This window comes from Macrobrachium rosenbergii, chromosome 51, assembly GCF_040412425.1.
Source record: "Macrobrachium rosenbergii isolate ZJJX-2024 chromosome 51, ASM4041242v1, whole genome shotgun sequence".
In the NCBI taxonomy this organism is placed as follows: domain Eukaryota; kingdom Metazoa; phylum Arthropoda; class Malacostraca; order Decapoda; family Palaemonidae; genus Macrobrachium; species Macrobrachium rosenbergii.
In genome coordinates, this window is record NC_089791.1 from 16,307,234 (window position 1) to 16,319,984 (window position 12,751).

Sequence of the window (12,751 nt, forward strand, 5' to 3'; positions counted from 1 at the left end):
AATGATGACATACCTCCTTCAAATAAAGATGGCTGACATAACTCAAAAGATAAAAAGCTAGAGAGAGAATGGTGAAAATATATGATTAGCAGTAAATATCGAACGATCGTATTTACGACGGGAAAAGCCATTAATACCATATCGGCTTTTCCAAGTCGGAATGAAAGCCATAAAAGAGAGAGAGAGAGAGAGAGAGAGAGAGAGAGAGAGAGAGAGAGAGAGAGATCATTGATAGTGTGAAGCCTGACTTCATGGGTTAAAGTCAATCTAATATGTAATAGACATTTGCTTTTATGAAATTGGGAGTGTGATCCTGCTTGAAAATAGTATTGACTTTCGCCACTCAAGAATTCTTTGCAGTTTTTTTTTTATTAATAGCAAGTCGATAATGGGAATGGTAAAGGCCCCTCGGAAAAGAAAATAGTGAAATGCAATTTTTCGGTATGACGCAGTACGAGTCAAGCATGTAAATGTAGATACTTAAGTGCAAAACTTTTAAACTATATAGAGCACAAGTGACTCGTAACGCTCTTCACATGCAAGGGTATCCAAAGGAAATTAACGTAAGGTAACACGCGTTAATTATCATATACCACGACTGAAATACTCCGACACGCCAGAAATTTACTTCAGTTCCCTCTCCTCCTCCTCCCCCCCCCCTCCTCACGTTTAATTATTCTGACATTTACAAGATAAAGTATCAGCTCTGCTTCGGCCACGGTATTCGTTCTACTTGAAGTGTTTACTTCCTTTGCACGGAGGGCAAATCACCGATGTGAATTGGTCCCAGATGATTCCCTTTACGGCTATCAAACTCGTATTCAGCTGAATCATGGATGGAGCACGATTGTATATTTTACATTTCATGCAGAAATAACTACGAATGTTTCGATATAAATTCACGTTGGATTCATTGGTTAGTTACAAGGATTTTCAGAAAAGGTGATGGGCAATTTCTACGGCTTGGCTCCAAATTGCGCTGTGAAATTTGCGGCATGTACAGACTGTTCAACTAGACGACAAAAGACGTATTATGAGTCTAAAAAGATTGTTCGTAAACCCAATTCACAAGGCTTCAAGATCCTAATGCTCTTAATTTCAATACACACGATTTTTAGCGTTGTTTTTGTTCTCTCTTTTTCTTTTCATAACGGCTATAAGGTTATGTATGTACGACTTTTACCACAATACTCTTCAAATTTCAACTACACTTTAGAAACTGGATAATTTTCAGCATAAAAAACACCGCTTGAAAATAAAAGCATTGAAACGGTCAGAAAAATTCATCACTGAAGTAATAGATTTTGCAGTGAAATAAGACTTACAATCAATGCACATTGAGAAAATTTAAGTACAGGAGTTTAAACAACAAGCAAAACTAGATGCTTCCAGAGTATTTTCTCAGTGGATTCAAGTAATTTTACACCTGAATTCTCTACCGGCACAGGTAACACCTAGAGCATGAATACTTACCAGAGGTCAGAAGTGCAGCCTGAGCCCTGTTGAGTCCTCTGAGGGCGGGGTGAGGTGAGGCCAGAGCTAGTCCTGCAGCCCTAATTCCCCCTCCACCGCCCTTTCCAGCACTAGCTGCCATTCCAGGAGGAGGAGGAGACCCTGTGGACTGGGGAGAGCAGGAGCCTCCGTCTGATCCGCTCGCTGTTCCGTTGTTGTTGTTGTTGTTGGCTGGATTTGTTGTGCCATTGTCTGTGATGCCGGTTGTGTTGGTTCCCACCAGCAGCTGCATCTCGCGCATCTGTTCCTGGCGGATCTCATCGTTGTAATCCTGCCGGTACAATTAGGCATGTATCAAGACTGTTGTTTGCGACCAGTCTTGTTTCGCGTCTTACCATGATTAAGATAACTTTCCATACCTATATATATATATATATATATATATATATATATATATATATATATATATATATATATATATATATATATATATATATAAACACATCCAATCAAAATAAATCTTTACGTAAATTTAAATTTTTTTTTTATCGAAATCTGTTGTATTTTTGTTAACACAACTAGAAGACTAATATACTTAAGCAGCATCCTGTCAATATAGCCCTTTAAATAGAATTAGGAAGCATTGTAACAATTATTACAAGTAACTTTGTTTAATTTTACTGCTGTGACACCACACACACACACACACACACACATATATATAATAATGTGTATACATAAGAACAAGAGAATTTCTTTTTCCTAGTGCATGACTCGAACCCACATCAGGAAAATGAATACGCCCAGTGCTTTGACTATCACACCACAATGACGGATAAGAAAGATTAGCTTACACGTGCATAATACCGGTAAATGCAGAGGGCTGAGGGCCGCAGCTGGAGAAACAGTAATCCCATCGCAAAAACTATACGAAATATAAAAGTTGCTCGGTATATCACCCTAGTTATCCAGAAATCATGATACTCGCACGGCAGAAAGAGGGTACATTTCTTTACATAACGTGGTGCCTCTACTAAATTAAGCTGTTAACCATGTATCAGATAGTCAGTCGACCGCAGTGGGTCATAAACACGGTGGAGAAGAACATATGACTTCGAACTTAACGCAAAATCACCTGTAGAACACCAGAAGAGGAGAACCTCTTGAGGTCACTGTTCTGTAATCTGTACTATTGCTTTTACAAGCCAAGCTGCAACCCCAACTGGAAAAGCAGATGTTCCAAGGATAACACCACATATCACAAAAGTGACCCAACAGAAAATAATTGAAAATCAAAGCATAATTACGAAAAGGAGATAACAAAGAAAACAAAGAAGATGCATACCAATAAATAAAACAAAAAATATAGTGAAATAAATAATACAAAACAAAAGTTATATGACCATGCGAAGCTATCGAACTACTTTATGCTAACGAAAAATAGTTACAACGCGTTTCGAGCAGTAAAAATCAGAGTAAAATAACATAAACGTTATAAAAAAGATAAATAACGATCTAGGTCGATATGAACGTGAATTAAGAAGTGTGGAAATAGAGTAGTTTGAGCTATAAAACAAATCGTATTGGAAGCAAGGTTATATTTCAAGACGCAAAAGATGAACGAGGATTCGTCAAAGCCCTTCCAACTTGAAGCATGTAGGGAAATTAAGCCCTATTACCAAATTAGCTCAATAAATTTCCGATTCCGACAGATGAATAGAGGCCAATCTCCTAAAGCGTCGGAGAAACTCGAGAGGCTGCATTCAAAACGATCAGGACCCCTGACGTATATTTCCTAGATAAAGCAACAATGGATGAGGCCGTTACATAAAGCGCATAAAGATGAAATTAGCTTTCATGTACTGAAGGACTTCCCAAACTAGTCTTTCATGCTTCAAAAGATGAGCGCAAACATTCTTCATCAAGGATTAATTTTCACCGATGGTTTGCTAGGGAAATACGGGAGCGCACACGGAGATTTATATTTTCAAGAGTTCCCTGATACAGGATAATTAATATTCACGAACAAGCAGATTCTTTGTACGATATTCAAGGTTGACATTGTATATGAGATGTTATCGCGTCGTCCGTGGTGGCCTCTGCCAAGATCCGGTTTTGATTTTTCACCTTTTTCTTTTACATTTTCTTCACCAGGTACAAGGTACAGGGGTTCAAATGAATCGGGAGACGTTCTGGTAATGAAGTAATTAATAAGTGTACGCAAAGCCTTGACCGAATCGACGGTTATCTTAGTTAAATGAAAAAATCATAAATAAAGAGAACAGTGATTTTCAATACATTAATAAGCAAAGTATTCCTCACTCACAAGTCCATAGCAAATAATGACAAGATATATTCCATTAATTTCTGAGAAAATTCTGTTACAAATTTGTGGAAACTGGCGACAATAAAGAAGGCAACTGATATCTAGCGTGACATGAATTTACAAAATTAACACTCTTTACAAACCGGATCTTTTGAAGTTGAAATCATTATTGCATCATTTTCTTTTTAAAAATAAACGAAAACTTGACGCATAAAATTCAATTAAATGAATAGTCAAATCGAAAGTAGACAGACATGCAACATCGTACAAGAAAGCCGCAAATAAAAATGATAAACTTCATCATAATTATGTCATATTTTTGAGGTGTAAAATTCAGTTAGCGGAACGGTCTGATAAAAAAAGTAACAGGCGTAAGAACAGGTAAACTAATCACATAAACTTAAAGCCGGAAATCAAACCAAAACAATGATAACGATGAAATACTGCTGTTCCACTTGCATTTAAACCAGACACCCTTTGAATACCTAAGCCTAAAAGGCTTGTTAGCCTACGCCTTCCTTTCGTAATCCTCATATAAAGGTTAATTAGAGGTAAAAAAACCAACTCCCACCTCAGCTTCTTCCGTGTTAGGTCCAGCCGACCATCGTAAGGAGGGTAACCGCACGTCTGATGAAGCCGGGATTAAAAATGACAAGAGTAGAGAACAAGCTATATGAATTCCTGTTACGAAGAATTCTCTTTACATTACTTATTTTAACTTTACGTCTTCTTCGAAGAACCGTCGTAACAAGGCAACTTAATTCTTTTCTATTACTTCCTCCTCTAACGTCCGCCTTATAAGGTAACAAACTATGGCAAAGGAGTGAAAATATTTGTGGCAGCATAACTGTGACAAAAATGAAAAAGTTCTCATATGGAATAATACTGAATTTTATATAAGAGATTATAAAATCATGTGATTAATACCATCCACCTCACCTAAAAAGACATACCGACTCAAAAGCATTTCCGTAAAAGTGCATCCCAAGACTAAGCTGTAGACGCATTCAGAACCTCAAGATAATGGAGTTAATTGGTAAGCTTTCCTAATGCTTATTATTCCTTACAATGATACCGATAAATAATGGGTTCATAAAATTACACTGTCGAGTAAACTTGCAGAGCAACCATGGACAGTGAAAATGATCTGTTTTATCATCGTTATCTTGCATTATCTCGAAAGAGATAGGTTCCTTATCATATAGAATTATTTTTGAAATACGCCTGAACTGCATCTTTTCAGACAAATGCAAAAGGATGGATATGAGCTCACGAAATAAGCACAAAGGGCTGCGACTACGGCGGGGAGTAAAAAGTTAAGTGTACCTTAGTTTAACCAGACCACTGAGCTGATTAACAGCTCTCCTACGGCTGGTCCGAAGGATTAGACTTATTTTACGTGGCTAAAACCAATTGGCTACCTAGCAACGGGACCTACAGCTTATTGTGGAATCCGAACAACATTATACCGAGAAATGAATTTCTATCACCAGAAATAAATTCCTCTAATTCTTCATTGGCCGGCCGAAGACTCGAACGCGGGCCCAGCAGAGTGCTAGCCGAGAACTATACCGACCCGTCCAAAGAGGAACTGGCGGGGAGAAAAAGTACCAATAACGCTAACATCGTAAGCATTCTTTATAATGATGAAAGGGGTTCTATAAAAACCGAATCAGTAAAGGGTAGTTTATTAACCATACTTTATAATGGTAAAAACGGGTTCATTGGTTTTTATAGGTAATGTATTGTCTATCTGGAGAAAGGTTTACAAGGTAAAGAAATTAAGGCAACAGCACTGATTCTTGAGCCTTTCAATCCTGTAGCCTCTAAAGAAGGCAATTCAGGATATAGAAATTATCAACTAATATCAAAAGTAAAGACAGAATACCATACCTAAAGACTATATTTTTCGACGCTAACTGAAATAAATAAAAATTCTAACATGATATAATTACTCGAATTACTTACGGAGAAATGCGACATGCACGAAGAAAGGAAGACAGCAAAGGACGGCGAGAGAACCCTAACAAAGGACGACCAAACCACAAAACCGAAGAGAGGAGATCAAGAAAAAAAAAAAAAAGACAAAACCAACAAGAGATCAAGAAACATCATTAATGATTCTCAGTCAGGTAACGCAATCAACTTTTCCCCTGAATCCAATCAAAGAAGTTAATCAAGAACGTTAATTTTACCGGTTTCAAAGATCCTTACCACTTTTTTTTTTTTGCAAAAGCATAACGACGCGATTCCATCTTGGATGGACTGCCACGCGGGAAAGGAGGGGGTGTGCTGCGCCCCCTTCCGTACTTCCCTGGGATGGGTATGGGTGGGGGAATCGTTTTAATCTAATCACGATCCCTTTACTAATATCTCATCGTTTTTCAACCATGACGGAGCAGCACGGCTGAAAGTTAAAAGCTGAATTTGATCCCTAGAGCGTAATTAATCGCTTAATCAAAACCCCCTACGCATACAAGATCATATGTACACCAACAACTCCTGCCATCTTCAGATCATTTTTCCCATTTAAGATAATTTCCGGAAATATCACGCATTTTAGTATAATCGTTTTCAATATTCAACGCGATGTCTTATCAGGACAGTTCATTAGCTTTATTTTCAAGTTATGTTTTTATCGCGACAGCGTTTCGTCAACTTGACAGATGCCCTTTTACCACTGCAGTTTTTATAGAGTCCTGATATTCTTCCAATATAAATTTTCCAACATTCATGATAGCTTGCAACCCGTGTCGCACAAAGGGCTACTGTGAAATTCGTCAATCATGTACTTCCCGTGCTTTGTCTTCAACAAATCTCCGCTAATCTTCAGCTTCCCTTCTCATATGTCTCCTAACTACACTTAACAATTATAAGTAATTACATACAGCAGTCTAAAAGTATGATATACACTGACATAACAAACAGCAACGCATTACGAAAACCTGTGGCCATTTTGTGAAGCGCATCGAAGTAGCACTGCTGTCCTTCTAAAGTATCCGCTATACAAAAATCAGCTGTAGTTATATTGTCAGAGACTGTTCCATAGGTTTCCAGTTGGGTAATTAAAGACTTTTGGTACTGGGCGAGTGACAGCGTGAGACCGACGCCTAAACTCTACAAAGCTAGCAGCAGGGACTATTTCTTGGCAGTTCCTTCATGAAATGGGATAACTTTACGCGATGGTGCAAATCATAATAACCGAAAAAAAAAAAGGATGGAACCATTTCGACCAATCTTGTCTTGTCTTTTAAAAGATTCCATGAAGGGTGGGGTGACTCACGTTTTACTGGCCACAAAAGTGTTTTTTGGCTACATTATGCCACCCTGGGACTGTTCAGGCTAACTGACGGTTGCTGTGTTCTCGACTTTCGAATTTGGGTCGACCACCACACAATATCAGTACTAATGACAGCCATATATAGGAATGGCCTTTGTAAGTGATGTTTACCCCCTCCTCATGCATTCCATACTCTCTCTCCCCAACTCTAGCGGGCGCGCACAGACACACATAATGAGTTCTTGGTGACTCTCACAACTCAAAAATCGATAACTTCAAAATTTTTTTTTCAATCTTGCGTAACTAATTAATGGGTCAATCAGTTAACGAATAAAATATCTCTAAATATAATAGCAACTTTAAAGGACGGAGTTTTGAAGGTAGATATCTTCTAAAATCCACTAATGAAGGGGAATGTTTTCCTTTTAAACTTTATCAAAAAATTAAAATTTGATATGCGTGAGGGAAATCATTATTTCCTCAATTTCGACGAAGTTCACTTTATGCAGTCCGAGTTACAGAGTTGTAAGTGGGCCTTGTTTTGCCATTATTTACAATCGCGCCCACTGGTTTACATAATTATCCATATTAGGAATGCATATATTATTCTTGAAGTTAACAAGAAAACTGTTTTGCTATCGCAACGGCTGTCACTGAGAGCACTTTAAACTGGGAAATGTATTAAGAGTAATTTCTTTTTAAACACATATTGCTGGAAGACACCAATCAATCACTCTTTCCCTGTGCCTTTACGTTAACAAGAATGCAGGTTTTGTCCACTTTTTCAAACGACAGGCGGTATTATGTCTATAATATTCATTTGTATATACTTAGGGTAAATGTACGTCTTAATTTCAGTTCGCAAAGCTTCCAAAATAAAATAAATTTGTAACTTAACCATCTTTTTTTTTTTAAAGAATCTCTCTACGGACACCAGTTTGCAGTGCTTGTCGTGGTACGAAATAAAATTAATCTCAATGTGAATAGCAATTAAGAGACTGGATTATTTGCAACTATCAAACACGACAGATAAACCAATGTACTGTATCACCGAGAAGCAAAGTGGAGAGACTGCTACATCTAAATAACAGTGATAATAAGCTGAAACACGAAACTCACCGGTACAAGGTATCTGCGTATCTCCGTGAGAGCATAGGCGATGCGTGCGTGCGCCTCAGCAGGTGGTGCTACGGCTGTCACTTCGACGTGTAAATCTTCGCTCAGATGGCTGAACTTGGGATCGCCGGAGATTCGCAGTTCTTCTTCCTAATTGGCAGAGCGAGAGAAAAAAGAATATATAATAAGTTAATGAAGCAAAATGTCTCACCAGCAACACTAGTTTTCATTTTTTATTTTTTTAATGTGAAAACAAAAGGACAGGATTTTTTATTTTATTTTACCTTTTATTTTATGTGAAAACAAAAGGACAGATACTAATTTGCTGTGTTAACTCCAGCCTAATAAAAAATAAAAAAAAAAGGGGGAGGGAGCGGGTGCTGGCTACGGAATCTAATACTGGACGAAGTGATAATACACACTTCTTAAAAGGAGGATTGTTGTAAGAAATACTATAGGATTATAGAAATTTATACAGTACTCTCACCTTATTCAAGTATGGGTATATAGCACTTATATCCACAAATGAATGTATACAATACTAAACATGGATATGAAAAGTAAAAAACTATTCATAAGAGGACTTATAAAAGATTATTGGTAACCAAAAACTTTAAACAACGACATAGGGAAAGAGATTAACAACCAGTTAACTGGAGTGTCGTTGAAAGGTTGCTTATTACAACAATGAGTAATTTATTACGGGACATATAAAAGCCAGCCTGAATGACGAACTACGCAATTTACTAATAACTAAAATACCAGTATTGTTATCATAACCATAAATTTCTATGCCACTAACAGCCAAGTGGAAATATGGAAACACTGTATATAATTTAATTCATTCTAGTACTTCTAAACACTAGTTTCAGTGACTAAAAATCAATTGATAAAAAAAGCAGTAATATGCCCTAGACTTATATATAGAATAATTTAAATATATTTAAACCTCTCTTTCTTCTACTGGTCGTGAATGTTCATTGCTCCGTCAAAATCTATACTATCAAAACGGGAACCTCAAAGAGATAATCCTCAACCCACAGGAATGCAACCATTACTAAGGTCTACACAGTGGTGTGAACAAACCCAGGTTTAGTGAGGGAGAAGGTTTTAGCTCTCCTGTTTTAGGAACGAAAGAGAAACCATCGTTGATGCAAATAAGGTCACGAGAAACCTAACATAAACTAAGGGAAATATAAAAAAAATGGAAAACACTCCCTTATGGTTGAAATAATACAAAAGTAAGACCCGTAACTACCGTTCTAGTTAGACCACCTTAGCAACAACTGAAATGGTACTATTGTAAAAAGTTTAGTTATAATGCATTGTAATTCCCTATATCCTCGATGTATATTTATCCTTCAACGTTAATTTTCCTATCCATCCAAGCTGAAATTCTTAATGCTAAATTACCTCACACATTCAAAGCTAATCCATACGTACAAAAAAGTCACAGTACATCTCGCTGGCTTATGAAAACATATTTAAGTCTCGGCACACACACGCTGATATATGGTACATGACTACATTTATTTGAAAAAAAAATCTGAATACAAAAAAAAACTAGAGCAAAAATCATGTCAGAAACCTCGTAAGTTTAAAATTTTTAAGAGTAAAAATACAACGACGTACCTTCTGTTTATCTCTCATTGAACCTCTTCCAAGGATGGCCATTTTCGTCATAGTCTCCTCCTGAAGGCGTTTCAGGGAGTTGCCTTTTGGACCAAGGAGCTTGCCGACGAAGTTGAACTGTGAAAGAGAGAGGGAGAAAAAATTAAATCTGTTCATTAACTAAAGTACTGCAAAGAAGCTATTCTGTTCTTATTTGCTGAAACCCCAGGTCAGTGCTCCTCCTCATCCTGTGGGGTGCTAATATTTCTTTTCACACTAATGATACACAATGTGAAATCCTACCACTATGTACCAAATGTGTCAGTCCTTTTGAAGATGTCTTACCTAAAGATGAAACCGGTCATGATTTATATAGTGTCATTTATATATATAAATATATATATATATATATATATATATATATATATATATATATATATATATATATATATATATATATGCATTCTTACTATAATATATTAAATGTGGATGATGAACTCATATAAAACTTCCGCATTAGCTACTTTTGTACAACTCACACATGAAATGTGGATAGAACCATACAGAACTCACACACACACATATACATTGTATATATAGCAGCATATATGTATATCATATACACACATATATGTATATATATATATATATATATATATATATATATATATATATATATATATATATATATATATATATATATATATATATATATTTAGCATTTTAATAATCTGATCCCAGCATGGTTAGGACTACTTAACATTTGCTGATGTCTGTAACCTAATAAGTTCCTAGGCGTGGTTATCGTACTTTAAATACCATTACGCCCAAAAATGCTCAGTGTAAAATGCCTATCTTATCCTTTTATTGCTAGGCGAAGATCGGTATAACCCCTTTAAGGTGGCATTTAGTTGCATGACTTACTGGCTTCCAGCACAATATAAAGAGCACGGCCACTACGTGTTGCAGAGTTCCTGTCTTACAGAAGAACACGATCTCACAAACATCACATTATACATGTAGCCTATAGGAGTCCCGCTGCACTACTACTATAAATACTATTAAAGAACAGTATTCCACCATCACCATCACCATCACCACCACCACCACTACTAGTATTACTAGTAAAGATAAAAGCTTAATTCCCAAAGCCATCCACACTGCAACTAATTCCAACTTCACCAAGTGCTGCAGCAGAGGTCAGATCTACTTCTTGCTATTAAGGGATTTAATTAGACTTTGATAAAGGGGGAAAGTACATACTAATTGGGTCCCGCCGTTATCTACCCTCTCGCTCTGACGGGGCTTCCCGAATCCCATGAAATGAGAATTGAAACCTCCTTTCTCCGTTTTGTTCATTATGATCGTACGTTTAACCGTTACGTAATCTTGGTAGCTTTAGATTAGGGGAAGTCGAGGCGGATTTAGATATTATCTCACATTGATGCAGGAATTAGAGCAGCAGATGTTCGAATCAGGCTCTTCAATTTCTCTTTCCCTACACGGCACGGAGGAACGTCCACGAGAGAGAGAGAGAGAGAGAGAGAGAGAGAGAGAGAGAGAGAGAGAGAGAGAGACTGTTTATGACTGGAAATGTAGAAATCTGATGATATACTAAACCGCAACTAATTTGGAAGCACTAGAATAACCAATAAGTAACTGGATAGCAACAATCTGCGACAGCTTTTCTTCCTTTACATATAAAAGGACTGACGGCCAATTACGAAAATATATAAAGAGAACGAGAGCTGGTGATAACTAGATATAAGACTGAAATCATGAAGAACACTGTAAACTATCCCACCAAGCCTGAGTACTTCGCAAAGTTTTCATGTCTAACGTCACTCATAGGCCCTGAGAGAGCGCAAACAAATGAGTACTGTATCAATCATGGAAAGAATATTCATCAGTATTTATTTAACAAGAGATTCCAACATGCTTTCACCATCTACTCGAAGATTTAACAATTTTGTCTATAGCAGAAATATCAGTCAGGATGAGGCGCAGAATCTGTTTGCGTAAAGTGACACTAAGCAAATATATAGACGGGCAAGAGAGAATTATTGGAAGACAAATTGCGCGTGCTCACTTGAAAGGACCTGGGAGAACTTGAGATGCTTGTGGAAACAAGTACCCACTTTATCAAATTAATCTGAATCTTGAATTTTCAAATCCACGGCTTTCACGTTTAATATATATTGCAACTTATTTTTTTCGCGGCTACAAGTAATTGATTCTGCACAGGATATTAAATTCCCTCAAGTTTATACATTCATAGGCAGAAACAGATTTTTATGAAGTTTATCTAACATGGAGTTTAAAGAAATTACAATTTTTATATTCAGGTGCTACGTATGTATTGAGGCCACTGGCTCAAGAACATTCCATGGCAGGAAATTGTATCAATTCATTACCGGAAATGACAAAAGACACTGTAACACAAATAAATGACCAATATTCGTCTTTTGTCTGTCCTTCATTTTCTTATTAAAGAAATGACCAGGGTATATTCCAAATTCTGTTACAATACAAATAAAACTTATTTGCCGATGTGAATATGTACTAAGGTTAACTAAATTACTGTTTGAATATTGTTCATGATCAACAATGATATCTAATAATTATACGGCACAAAAATTGCAACAATTAATCAGTTTAATCAGCCCAATATAAAAAATGAATTTTCAATAACTCGATTTTAATTACATAGTGGTATAGGGTCAGAAGTCCGAGTAATATATATCTAAAATTGCAATGTTTAAATACAACGGTATACACAACTGTCGAATTTGTGTATACATATTTTTACACACACACACACACACACACACACACACACACACACACACACACATATATATATATATATATATATATATATATATATATATATATATATATATATATATTAAATAATATATATGTTACAATCCAAGTCATTATCAGTTGTAATGACTGAAATTTCA

At 36.5% G+C, this 12,751-nt stretch overlaps 1 protein-coding gene across 2 annotated transcripts in view; it reads right to left on the reverse strand.

The window, feature by feature from the left end:
* Nucleotides 1-12,751, reverse strand: part of LOC136833148 (KH domain-containing, RNA-binding, signal transduction-associated protein 2-like) — a 66,660-nt gene that overhangs the window by 32,177 nt on the left and 21,732 nt on the right. For both annotated transcript variants that reach the window (XM_067094844.1, XM_067094843.1), the window contains exons 3-5: nucleotides 9,807-9,923; nucleotides 8,178-8,324; nucleotides 1,474-1,783 (exon numbers count right to left, since the gene is read on the reverse strand). In XM_067094844.1, coding sequence (XP_066950945.1) covers nucleotides 1,474-1,783; nucleotides 8,178-8,324; nucleotides 9,807-9,923 — 574 coding nt within the window. The remainder of the gene's footprint in view (nucleotides 1-1,473; nucleotides 1,784-8,177; nucleotides 8,325-9,806; nucleotides 9,924-12,751) is intronic.